Below are 18,982 nucleotides of genomic sequence, written 5' to 3' on the forward strand. Positions count from 1 at the left end.
CATATATATTTGGTATACTGTACAGCAAAATACAAAGTAGAACAAGTAATATATGGCATTAATGTTGAGATAGTGAGATTAAGAATTACTGAAAACTTAGATACGTGAATTTAAAATAACTTACATGGTGTTCCACTAAAAAACCCCAAATTAACAACTGAAATCCCCTTTTAGGGATCGTTAAAAGAACAGAACTTCGCTTAAAGAACAGTCTCTAAACTTTGCTTAAACTGCAAAACATTGTAAACACGCACATGTAATACAACTTTCAAGCCTTCATACTTACATTTCTGATATTATATATATATCCGTAATGCTGGTGCCGTATCTTTGGGAAGTTCAACAGCAATATATGTATCAATCTCTGCACTAGCTTACTGCTAAATCAAGAAAACAGTTATAGACTTCCTTCCTTGAAAAGCATTCTTATTGAAAGACAGCATTAAACTGTATATTAGACAGATACGAGAGAACATGAATAAATCACAAAACCACGTGGTTCGTTTTGAAAACGCAATTGTTCTACTAAGGTTTGTAGAATCCATAAAGTCGGGTAGCAATCCCTTTGCCTGCGCACAGTCAACCCTTTCTTTCGCTTATGTGCTGCTTACATACAATCGGAACTGAGCATCGACACCGAAGCAGGAACCGTGTCCGAATAACATCTCGTAGAAATAATTTAAAACCATTTTCAAAATTACCAGAATAATGACAGTAAGTCAGACTTGTTGACGCATTTTATTGTGAGATGGGGAGTCTGGTAAAAAACTAGAAAATGACCATGATGTAACAAGGAACTTAAAAATGAAGTTTCAGATTTGTAACATACATACATGAATACAGGAACAAATTGGCACAAAAATGTTAAACATTGTTCCCAACACTGTTTATAAGATTATTCTAATTTGGCTTACTAAGGAAATGAGAGTTTTATGGTTAGACTAATCTCTTAATAAAACTGCAGAGCATCATGCTATTAGTCACACAGTGAATTTCAAAATTTAAGAGCTTTATATTAAAAACTGGGTAAAGGTAAAATGAATTGATTGCAATTGTAAAATTAATACATTCCCATTTTAATTCTTCTGTTCTACAGTCCAAGGCAAGTATAAATGTTAACATAACACTGTTAAATCAAATCTCAATGCAAGAGAACCGATTGCATCTCTACTTTAAATCTTATCAACTTTCCAAATTTTCATACTAAAATATATTATTGTATTAATACAAACTACAGTATTATACACTACACTGTGTAATAAATAAAGAAATATAAAAATAAGACACATAAATATAAAAGTTTTCTAAAACTAAAAAGGTACATATGTCAGTAAGAAGGGTATTAATACTGCCAGGTTTGAAGACATACAGTACAAAATGTTGCACAGATCTATAAACTAAAAGAAATAAAATAATACTGATAGGTAAAAATCAGCTAACATTGTTAATAAATGGGGTCCATAATAACTAACATTTGAAAATACTTATGAGCCAGATAACATGTCATGTATGTGTCTGAAATTAAAGTAAACCAATAAAGCAATAAAGCAGATTAGAAAATTTCCCTTGTAATTATTGTAGAGAAATTCTGCAAGTCAGGTATTAACCCAAAATACCACCAAATAATTAAATAATGAAACATACCAGTGTTCTTACTTCTCTGATGGCTGAGTGTTTTTTTCCCCATGATTAGTTTAGAAGTTTGATACAAATCAACAAATGCTAGTTATTGTAGGCCACACATTGGATAAAGGCTGCTCAGAGCCTCTGTAATACTGATAAATGGCACTTACAGCACACAGGTCTTGCATAAGGCCAAAGGAGATACAAAGCTTCATATCATATCCTTCATATTGTTACTACATACTCAAAACACAATTACAAACACTGATTTTGACGACTTTGCTGTCCTTACCAGTATTAACACTGTTAGTCCCTGCAATCAGAACTCAACGACAATCTTTTCAACTACATTTTTAATCACATGAGTAAGAAACTTCAGTTCTTCTATCATCTGCTTTCTTAAGGCTAACAATACACTTTAAATGATAATATGCTCTACTACAACATCTAATGTCATAAATCGCTACCTTCTAGGTTGAATTTACAAAGGTAGCCAAGCACTGTTTGCAACTGCATTACAGGTTTCTGCAAAAGGGAATTTTGTAGTGCAGAAGTTCTCACATTTTAAAACATAGGAAAATACTGAAGCGGATTTAGGAAATGTTTTACCATTAAAAAAAAAAAAAATCATATAAATCTCTCCCAATTGTACAGCTTAAAAATTAATCAACTTAAGAATGAAAATTAATACTGATAAAACAAACAATGCCAGATGCTTGTCTAATAAATCAGGTTTCTTACAACCTGTTAAATCTTTGCTTCCAGAGTCACTGTATTTTTCTAATCTGCTTCATGTTATAAACTTGTTCCTAACTTTGAAAACTGTGTGAAAAATTACTAAGTTTGAGGTTCAGGCACACCTGGATTTCTTTTTTTTTTTTTTCTTTTTCTTTTTTTTATATATATATTTTTTTACACAGTAGTGAACAGAAATCACAGTATGCAGGCTACTGTGTTTCCATGAAAAGCATGTATAATATAGAACGAACTTCATTACCAATTTTTTTTTTCCTTATAGAAAAAACTATCATTTAAGCTTTATTCTTTTTTTTCTTCCGACACCTGCCCGTTATTCTGTGTAACTTCTGGTTCTGCATTGCTTGCTTGATTTACAGCTTCATCATTCTTGTTACCTTCAGTTTTGCCTTCTTTTTCTTCTTCTTCTTCTTCTTCTTCTTCATCCTCTACTTCTTGTAGTTTTCTACATTCTTTTTCTTCCTGAAGTCCTTCTACCTCTTTTTCTTCCTCTTCCTCTTCCTCTTTTTCACTGTCTTCCTCTTCTTCCCTGGTTAGACTCTCTCTCTCATCCGAGTCGATCTGCGATGGAGATGCCCTGGCACCTGCATGCTCGTTATTGAGGACCTCCTGGCCCGTCTCCTCCTGTTCCGTGCTGTCACGCTCTTCCGCCTCTCTTTTGCAATAGGAGTAGCGATGATTCATGTGTTGAGAGTAAGACCCCGAGTGTGAAAACCGCTTTCCACATTTGTCACATTGGTAGGGTTTCTCCCCAGAATGCAGTCGCATGTGTTCGATCAAATGGTGTTTGTGTTTAAATGCTTTTTTACAGATTCCACACTCGTGAGGCCTTTTACCTACAAAATAAAGCACAGACAATTGGGCATCTGGTAGCTGAAGTTTTAAAAATGTATACTGTGGGTTTCATCATAAAATGCTGGTGGTGAACATATTGGTAATAAACAACAGTTAATAATTTTATTTAACAAGACGTTCTACTCCACGCACCCTCAGCCTGGGTTTCTCGCCTGAGGCCAAAGGACAAGGGCGCGAGGGTACATTCTCACAATTACAAGGGTAATTTGTAAGTTCTTTGGGAAAACTGAACATAGAAGGACAAACATATTCTCAGATGTAACTTTTAGCACAAAAAAAAGTGCAAATATAAGTAAATTAGAAAAGGAGACATTTTTCTTCCAGTAAACGCCATTTTGACTCAATACCATTTTAACTTTTCTATGTTGATGGAAATTTTAAATCAATGAAGCTTTTGTGTTGTTTTTTTTTTTTGTGTACCAAGTCCTTCTTCCATGTTATAGGTAAAAAGAAAATAATTCTAAAATCAAAGGTTGGCACGAATAAGTGCCTTATGCACAAAACTTGCTGACTACACATGTATTAACTAGAAAAATCTGCTTTGTTTCACTTATCTCTCTTTCTGCTCTGTTTTCCAGCTTTCTACTTTCTTGCCTTGTTTTTCGAGTCTCTTATAAAGACAGCACGAGCCTAGTAACGTTATTTTGATTTCAACACTCAAAGTGGTTACGCAAAACAACTTTACACAGGCTTAGTCCTGGCATAAAAGACACAGACAATAAGACAGCAGTTTTCTGGTCACACTATACAGGTGATCAACACATCCGTGTCAACTTCTGCCAAACAAGCAGCGAGGTGGATGTTGGTCTCTTCTGCCAAGTAACAAGTGACAGGACAAGAGGAAACGGCCTCAAGTTGCACCAGTGGAGGTTTAGATTAGATATTAGGAAAAATTCCTTCACAGAAAGGGTTATCAAGCATTGGAACAGGCTGCCCAGGGAAGTGGGTGAGTCACCATCCCTGGAGGTATTTAAAAGATGGGTAGACGTGGTGCTGAGGGATGTGGTTTAGTGGTGGACTTGGCAGTGCCAGGTTAACGGCGGGACTCGATCGTCTTAAGGGTCTTTTCCAACCTAAATGATTCTAGGATGCTATGATTCTGAACACTGCAGTTAATTGAAAAGCAGAATGGAAAGAACAATTGTGTTATGAAAAAGAGGAGTTAAAAGAGTCTCAGGACAGGAAAGATATGCAAATAGATAGTTTTAATGAATACAACTTGAGAAACTTGATCAAATGGTAAAGACAAAAGGGGTTTTTTAATCTTCTAAATTCTATATGTAGGCCGAAATTAAAACATTAATATGCAGACTATATAAAAAAATAATTAAGAAAAGAATTGTTTTAAAGACATCACAGAAGAAATAAGAGACCAACAGTTATTAAAAAAAGACTAAAGATACCAGAACAGGAGCCAAAAGGAACAACTATGAGAAATTAAAAATAAAAATCGAAGCCAAAGGGATGTTCTTTTGGGGTTAGATTCCACGTCTAATGAATGGTTGTTAACTTCAGACAATTATAAATGTGGCTCGATTTGAAAATCCTTCATGCTAGATAGGTACACTGCCTTTCAGGTAAAGAAAGTATCATACACATACATGATCCTTTTTTCTTCATTTATCATTTTAATTTTTAATTTTGCTTAATTTATAACAAGGCAAGGTAAATTAGAAGTAATAAATCCTTTATTACAGGTTGTGGCTCGTAGATGATTGTCCATGAGCCAGATGGAAGAAACTCCCCTTTTTCTATTCAGGGTTTAGGTCTTACAAATTTAAAGAAACACAGAATTGCAGTTCTGTCAAACAAATATACAAAACATAGGTTTCTAAAGAGAGCTGAGCACAGATGATAAGGAGGACTATGACACCTCCCTACGCTTTCTGAGAACCAGATTCCAGCTGAGATTACTGGTTACACACTACCAATGAAATAACGATCTGAAACTGCTTTTCCTAGTACATACCTGTGTGTTCATACTTATGTCTCAATAACGAGCTGCTCTTCTGAAATATTTTGTCACATAAATCACACGCATACATCCCATTTTCTGTCTTTCTCATCTTTTTCTTTGGGGGTGTTGAATCAGAATCATTTTGATCTTCTACATTCGATACTCCTTCCGAGCTAGTGTCTTGCCTTTCATCCTTTAGAAAATCATGAAAAAGATTGAGTTCAACAAAAAATGCACTGATGCAGCCCACCATTTATAAAATATAAGCTGAAGCTGCACTGTTATTTTCATTCAATTCCATAAAGAGCCAAACAAAATTGTTTAGACTTACAGAGTCAAAAAAAATCTTCCACTGCAGCGCTCTGCTTTGCAGTCCCTGCCACCATACAGATGCCGAATTCTCACTGGGACTGACTTTAATCACATCCAAATTTGACTGTTGGCCGGGTCTAAGCTACACTGACGCATCATGTTTTAGGGCCCATAACATAAATGCAATGTTAGGAAGGAAAAGAAGATTACAGACCTATAAAGTACCTCAGTAAGTTGGAAGAGCAAATTTGAAATCTAACTCCATTTTTCCACTAACGTTTGTCACCCGCATTTTGCTACCTCATGGATTTTATGGAAGTTAAGACTGTATTTTCTGATGAAGTTTTCACAAAAAGCTACTTAAGTTATCATTTGAATTTGCATATTTGACTACCCTCTTCCTTATAACACTACCACAAACACTACCTAACTCAAAATTTCGGGAATTTCAAATGTTTTATTAACACATTTTTTTTTTTTAAATCATAACTGTAGTCTATTTCTAAGCATTTCAAGCCCTGAAGCTCACCTGTAAGCAGCACAGTATTTTCTACTGGTATCAGCAGTATCCCTACGTATGGAATTACTTTCATCATGTATTATCAAATCTGGATATAGAAATGCACGTTAGCTACCTCAAATGTCATCTGTCTGATGAACTTTAACATATAAGTAACCCTGTAACTCTTCAAGGCTCCTCAGCCTCTGGCTATAGAGAAGCCTGCATAAAATGCTACACAGCCAATTTCTAAGATTTAATTAGAAACGCCAAGTCTTTATGCGAACCACTTGTCTGTTCTGCTCTGTCGCTACACGCACAGGTGTTTCTCAGCAGGACTGACAACGCTTAGATCACATCTGGACATACCCAGGGAGGAACAGGGCAGGATACAGGAATGGCAGATGAAGGTAAATACCTGCCCAACTTTCAACTGAGAATACATCTGAATTTTGTTTAAAGTGCCGTTCTGGTGCAGGATGAATTCAGTTATTCTGCAAGCCAAGAAAGCAGAGCAGATGGAAGGGAGTAGCCAGAAGTTCCAAATAGTCTATTTTCTGGGTGTGGGGCAAGAGGAGATATGGAGCCAGCAAGAAAGACAAGCCACGGCCTTACTTTGCTTTTCGATCAGAAGAATTAAACTATCTTTAAAACACTGAGCACTAGTGTCCTAGAAGACACTTCTGAATGACCGAACATAGTGAAGAACTGACTCATCCATGCGCAGAACTGTATAGTTTCCGGCAGGTTGGACTCGGGCTGCCCAAGCTAGTTACCTTTGCAGAGGAGTCAACAGTAACTTCTATTACCCGTTAACAATCAAGCTGAATAAACCTGATAGTTCATATTTACATTTTATTTATCTTGACAGCTTTGTTAGTTCAGTACAGATACGGAATAAACACGTCATACACAACATACAGGAATACCGGGACCGAAGTACCTGATTTCCATTGGCTTGGGTCTGTTTTGGTGGTGTTTCTTGAACTGCAGGACTAACTGTAGTAGAGTATGTATAAGCCACCTGTGGAATCAAAATGGTTTGCTTATTGGCAGCAAGAGCTCTCAAGCATGGAACACTGTTCTGGTCAGCAATGGCAACAATTGTAGGTAACTGGGCAGTGACCGTAGGTATAGCAATATTTATGGGATTGGCACTTGGTGGGATTACATTTACAATAGGATCAGAGTCTGTAATATTGTTGTCCTTTTGTGGTTCTTTTTTTGCACAAGTTAAGTTCAAAGGTTCTTCTTGGACAGAATAAACACTGTTCTGGTAAACACTAGTTATGGTAGATCTCTCCAACAGTTCTCCATGTTGCTTTGGTAGCGAAAGGTCAAGAGGTTCAATTTGTGGCTCTTCTTGTACACCCTCTGCTGTGTACGTATAACCCTGTGAATTTCTTGATGAAGAAAGGTTTAGTGGTGATGGGGATGGTGTACTACTGCGTGAACCATTCAGAGTTGATCCCCCTGGTAAAGTCTGGGATTTTGTTGTACTGACAGGATTTTGTGAATTATTTGTGCTGTTCTGGGGTTCGCTCACATTTGTAGTTGCTGCTTGATCATCATTATCTGCAAGACTGCTTAATTTAACTTGCTCAGGAGAAGATGGTCCAGAAGATTGCACAGAAATTTGTCCAGCTTGCATTTTTTCAAACCACTTTTTTACCACATCCAGTGGTAGGTTTACTGAATCAGCTATTTTTGAAAGCTCTTCTGCACTCGGTTGGGCATTTAATGCATAATACGCTTTTAGGAGCGATAAAAGGTTCTTTAAAGGTGGCTGACCAGGAGATAAGTTGTTCTCCCCAGTTTCTGATGGGACAGGGGAGTCGGGCTTCTCAGCTTCTGTTCCACTGGGCTGAGGAAGCTGAGGAGGATTTTTCGTTTCATAGTGCTTTAATTCTTGAAGTGCATTAAGATCTCCTGGACAGTCATCACAAAGAAGACAAGTGCTATCATTGGTCTCTCCTTCAAAGTTCTTTTCTTTCTCAGACTTCACCGTCAGATCTTCTGGTAATTTTTCATTTTTGCAACTATTTGTAGGAACAGAGTTTTCTTTTTTTAGATTTTGTGGAACAACCTGAAGTTGACTTGGCTGCTCCAAGCTGTAGTTGATGATAATTTTGGTTGTCCCATCTTGGTCAACCAAAGGAAGACTGATAGCTGAAATGAGGGAATGGCCAGCTTGTGGTATAGATGCATTGCTGATTGTTTCTTGTTCTTTGGATGCAAGATTAGCATGATTGTTTTCCAATACTTGCCTTATTACATTACCATCCACTGCCACTTTAAGTACATTTTGAATGTCACTTAAGTTGATGCTTATGGGAGACACCAGACCTACTGTTGGTAGAACAACAGCTTGCACCACACCCTGAGGAGAACTGGTTGCCTGCAAAGGGCTACCACCACTAAAAACCCCATTCTGCAAAGGGGTTGAACAATTAATTCCTGAAGCAACCACTATGGGCTTGAATTCATAATCCACAGGTTCAGTTTTAATTTGGTTAACAGGAAGTTGCTCTTGCAAGGGTTTATTTTCTATCTTTTGTCGTATCTGTGGTCTTGCTGGGCTACCTGGTGATGCAGAAAGGGAAGGGGAGGAGCACTGAGACGTCTTGAGCCCTGACCGAGCTCGACCATTCACGGGCATCAAACCAATACACTTCTTACTGCTTATGTGTGAACTGTATGAACCAGAATGGGAAAAACGTTTCTTGCAGTTTGGGCATTCATATGGCTTCTCTCCTAAAGATAAAAAAAAAAAAAAAGAAGAAAAAAGGCATATGCAAGAGTTTACTAGGTTACAGAGTAACTTCTTCAAGTAACAGCAACTAGAAAAGAATACATCAAAATGACCTCTCAAAGAGTCCTAGGGGAAAAAAAATCTTATACAGTGAATTGAACAGTAACAGTAATTGTGTCATCTATACCTCTGACCCTACGGTCCTTTAATAAGTTTGTGATCCACTAGTAGATATAGGATGGAGCCCACATGATCGTGATACATTCAAGCATTTCCCAGCAACTGTCTACGTATCACATAAATGAGTCTATATGATATTTCCAGATTTCATTGAACTCCATTCAAGTAGTACCACTACTAACTTCAGAAACGGCATAAACTACTTCAGAATGAAAAAAAAATTAGAATATGATTAACCAAAGAAAAAATACAAAAGCCATTAATGCAAGCCATAATTATATAAGGAGCTATGCACATTGTACTGTGGCAAACTCAAATACGATATATCTGTATCTTCCTACAATACTTATCAGCTGAATAAAACCAGGTAAAGCTTAAGTACAGGGAAACGAGACGCATGCAGAAGACAGATGTATGTTTGCCTTCAGAGATGAACGTCAGGTTGAATGGCCAGGAAGATGCACACAACTATGCAATTGTTATACTCATAGCCAGAGTTGGCTTTTCAGGGAATCTGTGCTATAGAGGAAAAGGAAAGAGCCGAAACAGCTGGCTTGCTTCAGATTGAAAAGTATGTTGACTGAGGCTTTCTCACTCACAGGCACAGTGCCACTACCCTCTGGAAATAAAATTGTTTGCTGAAGGAGGACTTCTAAGTGAGGTGCCTTTAATTGTGGTTATCATGGCTGAGCAACTGATAGGAAAGGAAAAGATGGCCTAAAACTTTGTTTTCAGACTTTCTGTCAATAGCTAAATTTGAGTTAAAGAGAAAAATTGAGAATCTCTTTTGAGTGAACACATATTACTTACTCTTATATATTTATATATATTATATATTAAATTACTTACAAATTGGAACTTTTCTTATAAAGTGAAACTTTCGTGACAGTATATCACAATTCCAGACCTGTGTCCTGAGGCTATTTTAATATTCTAATATGATTTTTTAATAAAATCACAGCCACAGACAGTAGGAAGCATAGTTGTTACGTCCCGATTATTATAAATTAAAATTTTCTAGCAAGGCTCCCAACATGCCGAGTGGTCTGCAAACACTGAGAAGAAACAGCCAACTGAAAAAGGACCAGAAGGATGCCCCATTTCTTCTGCCACAAGTGAAGTTTTCCTTAACTGTCAGAGCTTAAGCTGCAACTGTAAATCCTCTTAGGTTATCCTACCTATTTCCTGCACACAGCTGAAGGCTGCAGTCGGTGCTTAAGGAGCCCCAGAAGAAGAAAAAAGAAGACACTAGTATTTTAAACTTAGACTTACAAGACTGATATCACATCAAAGTTATAAAGAGTAGAAATGGAAACAGTAGTACATAATTCAATGCTTGGTTTATTTACCACTGTGGATTCGTAGGTGCTCCTTTAGGTGATGTTTATATTTAAAAGCTTTTCCACATTCAGTGCACTTGAATTTTCTGTTACCACTGGACTGCGTCACATGTCTCTGTAAGAAAGAATTCATAATTATTGCATAGGAGAGCATGATGGAAAAACATCTTGTATTTTCACATTGTAACAGAGAAACTGCCACACAAAACTGAAGAGAATCAATCATAATTTTAAGAGACTGAAGGTGGTATGTGTTATGCATGAAAAAGAAACAAATTAGAAATCAGGTTAAAACTGAGCCATGTGTATTTTCTGAACAAATCTGGCACAGTAAAAACAAAAAACCAAAACAAACCCAAAATACATTTGCCCCTTCTCCTAACTTCAGATGAAGCTTGCACTGACATGTTATGTGAGTAAGAAGTTCCAGGACGCATGCTAATTCTACTTGTGAAAAAACAAAAAAACCAAGAAAAACCCCAAGCCCACCACCCACAGAGTATGTCAGGCAGGACAGAGAAACATTAAAGCACATAAAAGCCTGTTTAAAGTTTAATCAGTTGACTTGATTTTTCCATTTACATGCTTCCAGCGCTTACTGTTGGCCTTGGATTCCTCTATGTAATGATGCCCCAGGATTGCTCAAGAGAAGATGGCCCAGTGACAACAAAGGCACTCTCAGTCACAATTAATTCTCAAAATAAATGCAAAAAACTAAATTAAGATAAATAATATGGAGGGATTTCCCAAGTACACTTCTCCACTACTTGCATTGAAGCTCTGTGGTTATTTTTGTTATATTTTGCCTTGTGAGGGCATTTATTGTTAAATTCCAAATAATTTTTAATTTATCTTATTCTTATACTAGTTTAAAAAAAAGAAAAAGCTAAAACAGACATGTAAACATATGAAGTATATATGTGATATGTATATGCAAGATATATAATTTTATTACAAACTGCGTAGATCTATGAATGTGTATTTTTAAAGACTAAAATGACATACATTTTAGAAGTTGGAGTAGCTTAACTACCAACACGAAATGGAGAAATAAGAATTTTTTCTGTTCAAACAAATTGTTTATTATAAAAGCAGCAGCTCCTTTTTAAGTAGAGCTCACTTTGCAAACAGATACTCCACCACCATTTGGATGCAGCTGCAGATTTTTGGTAACCGGGGCAGGTATTTTCATAAACTCATTAATAGAGCTACCCACAGCATCTGGGGAAACAACCTGCCTACGGGCAGCTACCACAGACCTGCTGACCTGCGTTAACCTCCTCCGGTGTCAAACCCTGGTGGGGAGCTCCTACACCTACTTCTGGTCTCCTGTGGTCGGCTGTGGTGGGCGCAGAGATCCGCGCTGGAGAAGCGGGGATGAATAGAAAGGCAGGATGATGTTCCTGTTCTGATTTATGGCTTTAGATGTGAAGAACCCGCAGCCATGCTATTTGCTGGATGAAAGTCTGAGCACTCTGCTATGAGCTACGCTGTCCAAATTATCAACCCTCCCCGTTCCACACCCCGTCCTCCTTTATTCGATACAGATGCTAACAGAAGACAAATTGAAACAAGATAATCTAAATTACTTCCAAGTACTCTAATTTGACAGTTCCCTTGGGATAAGCTTTTGGTTAAGCTGCAGTTTTCACCTCTCAGCAGATACTGCTCCCACCCTCCTCGAGGTGGGCTCCTTCCCGCCTCCTCCCAGGCTCTGCAGTGAGGTCTCCGCTCTGATTTATCCTGATTAGCACTTGACCCTTATTCCCGGGTTTGTCAGCTGTCTTTTGCTAGTCTACACAGCTTTTCAGCTTTGTTTAACTAAGTCCCTTGAAGATGATGTTCTAGATGATTGTGCCTGACTTGCTGCATTTCACTTTAATGATCCAACTTCACTGAGTCTAGAGGACCGTGTCAGGATTTACTTAAGCCTGCGGAGAGTCAGTTACTACTGTTTGACTTGAGATTATACAAGTTAAAGGATCTCAGCAGATATACAGCTACTGCAGATGCTGGACTACATAAATATTCATACAAAATATTACTGCGTGTATTCCATCTGTCAGAAATGTTTCTGCTCCAGTCTTTAGAATTTAACGTTCTGCTTCCAAGGCATGGAAGCTTACATTTCTTTTACCAAATTTTTAATGGGTTCTCCTGTTTTCCTGGTCATAGGTATAAGATGCCTTGAACTTTATGCTAGGCAGTGTTTCCACCCATTTGGCCTTACCTTCTTATATTTGTAATTCTTTATTCAGCTTTCTTGCTGTCTGTCCTATCCTTTTTTTTTTTTTTTGTAAATCTGAGACAAATTGAAACAAAGGCTGAGGGGAAACCTTATTATGGCATACAAGTATCTAAAGGGTGGGTTGAAGGAGGATGGAGCCGGGCTCTTTTCAATGGTTCCAAGTGACAGGACGAGGGGTAATGGGCACAAGTTAGAACACAGGAAGTTCCGTTCAAATACACGGAAAAACTTCTTTACGGTGAGGGTGACGGAGCACTGGCACAGGCTGCCCAGGGAGGTTGTGGAGTCCCCTTCCCTGGAGATTTTCAAGACCCGCCTGGATGCAGTCCTGAGTAATGTGCTCTGGGCAACCCTGCTTTAGCAGGGGAGTTGGGCTGGATGATCTCTAGAGGTCCCTTCCAACTCTGAAAATCCCGTGATTCCATGAGACATCCTCAGAGTCACTCTCTAAGAACTTCTTTAAAACTAACAGAAATCATAACTCTCTCTAAAGTACCGCCTTTGATATCCTTTCACCTCCGTTTTCTCACATATAAATGCTTTTCCCCTTTCAGTACTGTTAAATCCACTTTTTTTGTCTCTGATGTGTGATATATTTTTTAATGCACTGTACAAAACTGCTGCTTTCCGCTCATTAAAGAATTAACCGCAGCATTCAAAGAATACTCCTCTGCATTCCTTTTATGACTGAAACAAGAAACATCAGCATTAAGGTCTGTAACTAGCCACTAATTCATCCCTGCATCAAATATTTACTGTGCTTAGGACTAAAGTCCACTCTTTTCATAACAGAGAACTGAAACTAATTAATGGAAATCCTCACAAGTTATTTGGAGAACAGGAATTACAGGTACATCAGTGATTTTTCACAGCCAGTTTGACCATGGTCTTCAAGAACTGCCGTTTCTCAGCGGTGTCCATGGCAATATGAAATTTTAACAGACTACATACAGGTGCTGTGTAAGTTGTTGAGAAGAAAAATAAAACAAACATATGAAAGCACTTATTCATACTTCAGTATCTTTTTTGGTGCTTCACATGTGAAAGCAGACAAAACATAGGCAGCATTGCTTCCTACCAACCGTTAGTGGAGCAGGAGCAGCCAGGGGAGCCGTGAGGGATGCCGGGGATGGGGAGGAGAGGGGGATGAAGGAGAAGGTGCCGGGATGGCTGTCAGCTCTCTGCTCTCCGCTGGAGCAGAAGCAGCCGCAGTTTGGTATATTTCCCCCTTCCCGAGATGGAGGCACAGTGTACACATACCTCTTCCACTGCCTTCACTATGCCAGAAATTATCTTTACTCATCGCTTCCTTGTACAGAACAATTACAAAATTGTCATATACTGGCCATTAACCAGCTAACAAAGTTATCCAAATAATCTACTTCCAGGTGAAGTCCTTTAAGATAAGACATTATGTTTTGAAGATGCAGCTGCTTAAGATCCACAACCAGGAGGTCTATACTTTAGTATAAAAAAAAAATTAATTTTCCATTATGCAAACGATGTAATCGTTTATATGCACATGAAGCCAATTTTGAATACATGACAACTTTGTGACAGTAACATAAACAAATACACATTTCAAATTTACCAAATATCTAATCTACTGTAGTTTTGATTCTGGCTATGGCTCTAGAGAAAAAGCACACCTAAACAGGCATAATATTGAGTTCCAGATACTTCATAGTAACAACATTCATCAAATGCAATTGTGCCTTCCAAAGTATAAGCCCATTAAAAGATATCTTCAAGAATACAATTTGAGTTTGTAGCAGTTCTTCTGAGATTGTTTACTCGCTTGGTATTTTTTCTCTTTCCATTCAAACGTCACGCAAATATGGGAAAGGCTTCCAGCCCTTCCAACTACTTTATTTTTCTTCATGCAAATATGGGGAAGGCTTCTAGACCTTCCAACTACTTTATTCTTCTGCTTTTAGGCTTCTAGCTGGAAAAAAATCGAAAATAAATGTGGTAGCTCACAAAAAAGCATTATACAAAAAGGACTCATAGATTTTATAGTTAGAAATATAAGATGTATATAAGACGATAGTAATTTTAAAGTGAAGCCAAGTCAATAAGAGAGCAATACAGAAATGTGTTGTTCATGGGAAATACATTTGAATAAACAGGAACTGCCACGCCAGCATATGCTGGTGAGGTTATTCCAAACCCAGTGAGATAGTAAAATCCCTCTAGCAGGACGGCTGATATTTCTTGTAACAATTTTTCCTATTTAATTTACCCATGAATGTAAACACTCAGGTTTGTAAGCCTGTTAAATTCTTGGACTTAGTGACACTTTATAGAATGGAGGTTAATATGCAATGTCTAAAAAATCATCTCCTTTACTCTGTATTTCAGTCTTTCAGTCTTTACTCAGCCTTTCAGTCTTCTGCAAATTCTTTTGGTATGGAGCTGCAAGAAGTTCTGAAGTACCTTTCCCTTTGCATTCTTTTCACTATTCACTGTTTTGCATCTTTCTGTGATGTTTCTCTCCTGTTTCCTCTCTGAAAAGTACCAATCTTTTTAGTCTGTCCTCAGAGGGGTACACCTCCACGCCCCCCTCTCTCTAACCTGCTGGTTAGATACAAATCTGTATCTTTTTCCTTGGATAATTCCTGACTCTTTCAGTGAGTTTTAGTTGTTCCCTGAGCCTCAGAGTGCCTCTGGTAAGCTATGGAAGCATGTAACTGGGGAGAGATGACAGGAAATTGTGGGGATAAAAGAAAAAAGGAAAACGATGGAGAGGGGAACCTCTACAGGACCTTCTGTAGTGACGAGATAGCTAACTCATGGAAGGCATTTCAAGGAACCGTGCCCTCATGTCAGCCCACGAACCACAGAAAACAAGCTCAGAATATCTTCAGCCCTTTTTTAGTACTGAAACATTGTATTTTATGCACAAATTATTTGTATGTTGTCTTATAGCATGGATTGCATTTAAAAACTGTCTCACAGTTCAAGCAAATGACTCAACACAATGATTTGTTTCTTAAGGGCAAAAATCAGTATAGTAAATTTTGAATTAGCCAAACAGGATTTATGAAAGAAAAAATTAAGTGCTTCACTAATTTTGCGATTAGATTTGAGTCACAATTTTTATGTAATGTTAGCCAACGAGCAGAAAAAAACTAATTACCTATAAATGCAATAAAGCACTTCTGAAAATTAAAGTTTAAACCCAACCTAGATACATGAAAGCACAGGAATTCAGTCTCATCCTTTGACAGTTATGGAAAAGGTCTAACTTGAGCAGGCTGTTTAAGCGCGTACTCCAGGGCTGGGACTTCAGCATATAGATAATCTGATATGAACAGCTTACTTGCTCTGTACATTTTTCTTCATATAACTAATCACAGCTTGTTACAGAGGACAACAAATCCTTCATTCAAAAGCCACTTACTTGATCTCTTCCTGATTTGTGTGATGTCATGTGGCGGTCGAGCTGCGTTCTGTACGCAAACGTGTAACTGCACAAGGAGCAACTAAAGTTATCTTCATTTTTTTCATGGCGATATTTAATGTGTTCCTTCAGAGAGGTAAAACGCTTGTACCCTCGATCACAGTACGGGCAAGTAAGCAGTTGGGAAAACGCATCGGGCGTTCCTACACAGGAGAGACAATACACCATATTTAAATAAATGTAAGCTCCTGGTGTGGTTTAAGCCCAGCCGGCAGCTACAACCACACAGCCGCTTGCTCACCCCCTGCCCCCTCCTCCCCCGCCAGTTGCAATGGTGGAGAGAATCGGAAGAGTAAAAGTGAGAAAAAACCTCACGGGTTGAGATAAAGACAGCTTAATAGGTAGAGTAAAAGTCACACAGGCAAGCAAAGCAAAACAAGGAATTCATTCCCTGCTTCCCACGGGCAGGCAGGCGTTCAGCCATCTCCAGGAACACAGGGCACCAACACGCATAGCGGTTACTTGGGAAGACAAACACCATCGCTCCGAATGTGCCCCCCCTTTTTATTCTTCCCCCAGCTTTATATACTGAGCATGACGCCACACGGTACGGAACAGCCCTTTGGTCAGTTGGGGTCGGCCGTCCCAGCTGTGTCTCCTCCCAACTTCCTGGGCGCCCCCAGCCCTTGCCGGCAGTGCACGGTGAGGAGCAGAAAAGGCCTTGAGAGCTTAGCAACAACTCAAAACACCAGCACACTATCAGAAGTATTTCTCATCCCAAATCCAAAACACAGCACTACATCAGCTGCTAATAAAAGAAGTTAACTCCATCCCAGCTGAACCCACCACAGCTCCAAACTTATTAAAATCAACAAACATGCTTTACGTTTCCATATATTACTGTAAGGAAACATGCAGCTGCTAGAAGCTCCATTTGTTTTAGAAAAGGAATAATGGTAATTTCCCCCCCCCCCCCCCCAGGTATTACGTTACTAATTATAGTACGGTACGGCTGACCCAGCGCACACTGGAGAGAGTCAGCACAATATGATTACCCAAACCCACACCTCTCACAGCGAGTCTGTGGGACTTCCCAATACAGCACTAGAGCTTCTCTCTCTATATTTCTGTTTAAAAAGTGGTCTGAAAATGATGAAACATGGTTTAAGATCTAGTAATCTTTGTAGATCTCATTAGCTCAATCACAGACAATCCTCAAATCCTGTTTACAAATTTAAGTCTATTATTGAAACATTTAATGGTCATCCTGTTTTCAGCTCCTAAGGAATTAATAGTATTTGCAAGCTCCAGAGAATATTTTCCTTTCTCTTTACCTAACACAGAATTCTAAGGAAAAAAAGGAAAAAAGAACTGAAAAAAAAGTTATTAGAAATGTGGTTTACAATCTTTTATCTGGACCAGTTGGAGCGGGTCCAGAGGAGAGCCACAAAAATGATCCGAGGGCTGGAGCACCTCTGCTGTGGGGACAGGCCTGAGGGAGTTGGGGTTGTTCAGCCTGGAGTAAGAAGGCTCCGGGGAGACCTTATTGTGGCCTTTCAGTACTTAAAGGGGTCTTATAAGGAAGATGGGGACAAACTTTTTAATAGGGCTTGTTGCGGTAGGACAAGGGGTAATGGCTTTAAACTAAAAGAGGGTAGATTCAGACTAGATATAAAGAAGAAATTTGTTATGCTGAAGGTGGTGGAACACTGGCCCAGGTTGCCCAGAGAGGTGGTAGATGCCCCATCCCTGGAAACATTCCAGGTCAGGTCGGACGGGGCTCTGAGCAACCTGATCTAGTGGAAGACGTCCCTGCTCATTTCAGGGAGGGTTGGACTAGATGACCTTTGAAGGTCCCTTCCAACCCAAACTGTTCTAAGATTTTGTGATACACAGATATGTACCTGTTAGTAGGGCATACTGTCTGCAGGACAGAAAGGAGAGAGGACATACTGAGTGACAGAAGGGAGAGAGATCAATTATGAGGCCATAAATATGACTCTAATGTGATCTACAGAATCTATTCTGCTGGCTTTCATGAACTTACTTCTGTATCAGCACAGGACAAAGAGAAATTAGACTGAAGCTGAAGATTAATTTCACAAGTCTAGTTCTGAGGAGTCACCATTTATGAAGTTTTCATCTCTTCTTATCAGCATATATTTATCCCCCATATATAGTAACTTATTATATCTTCGAAAAATTAATTTTTTAAAGGATTGAAAAAAAAATCTGTCTTTATAGATTGATAAAAGTGTGTTTAAATAAATGTAGGGGTTGCAGTATTTGATCAAACTATCAATTTTTAAGGTGCGGTATCCTCCAATGACTATAGCACTCCTCCATGCTTCAAGGGAAATGGGAAGAAAATTTTGCAAGGATGCACCTATCCACTGTACTGAGTGAGAGCAGGAGAGAAAGGTGGATTATCATTTTATGCTCTGAAGCACGAGGGGCAAATTTGTACACACTGTCATTTTACGTTGCAGAATTATGAGCATTATTAATACTCATAAAATTAACCAGTACTTGAGAAAGTACTTCTGAATTATTGATCTTCATGACCTCTCCCAGCAGTTATCACCATAGATTGATTATATGCTCTATAAAGTAGCAATTTGTTCTGTTTGTGTGGGATTTACTAACTTTATTTTTACTGAACATGCCATTGTTCTTGCAACAGTGGAAAAGAAGAGTCAGACCAGTTTTCAGTATTACTAAAAAATAACACCTTCTCTGTCACATAGATTCCCTTACACTCGTTATGGTAATAGGCAACGTAACGCTCATATTGCACTGGTTGTCCTGTTGCTCCACCCCTTTCTGCTTTTCCTGGATTGGCGCGGTTGTTAAAAAATGAACCCATCCCCACATGTGTAGACACGGTATGCTTCCCTTCAATTCCCTTTTTTCCATCTACAATTCAATTCACCTGACAGAAAGAACAGTCCAGTTCAGCACAAATACAACTCAGTGGAAACATCAGAAGCACCTTAACTTAAATTCTGTTTCCACTGGAGCAAATGGCTTCACAATGGTTTCCCAAAGCCACTAAAG

General features: G+C 38.5%; 1 protein-coding gene across 1 annotated transcript in view; it reads right to left on the reverse strand.

Annotated features, from left to right (window-relative positions):
* Positions 1 to 719: 719 nt before the first annotated feature.
* The window catches only part of ZEB1 (zinc finger E-box binding homeobox 1), a 128,258-nt gene continuing 109,995 nt past the window's right edge, over positions 720 to 18,982 (reverse strand). The window contains exons 5-9 of the mRNA XM_082499330.1: positions 15,926 to 16,128; positions 10,284 to 10,389; positions 6,946 to 8,756; positions 5,204 to 5,384; positions 720 to 3,215 (exon numbers count right to left, since the gene is read on the reverse strand). Of these exons, the coding sequence (XP_082355456.1) occupies positions 2,662 to 3,215; positions 5,204 to 5,384; positions 6,946 to 8,756; positions 10,284 to 10,389; positions 15,926 to 16,128 (2,855 nt within the window). The 3' untranslated portion in view covers positions 720 to 2,661. The remainder of the gene's footprint in view (positions 3,216 to 5,203; positions 5,385 to 6,945; positions 8,757 to 10,283; positions 10,390 to 15,925; positions 16,129 to 18,982) is intronic.

Source organism: Vanellus vanellus (genome assembly GCF_965231255.1).
Source record: "Vanellus vanellus genome assembly, chromosome: 2".
Lineage (NCBI taxonomy): Eukaryota > Metazoa > Chordata > Aves > Charadriiformes > Charadriidae > Vanellus > Vanellus vanellus.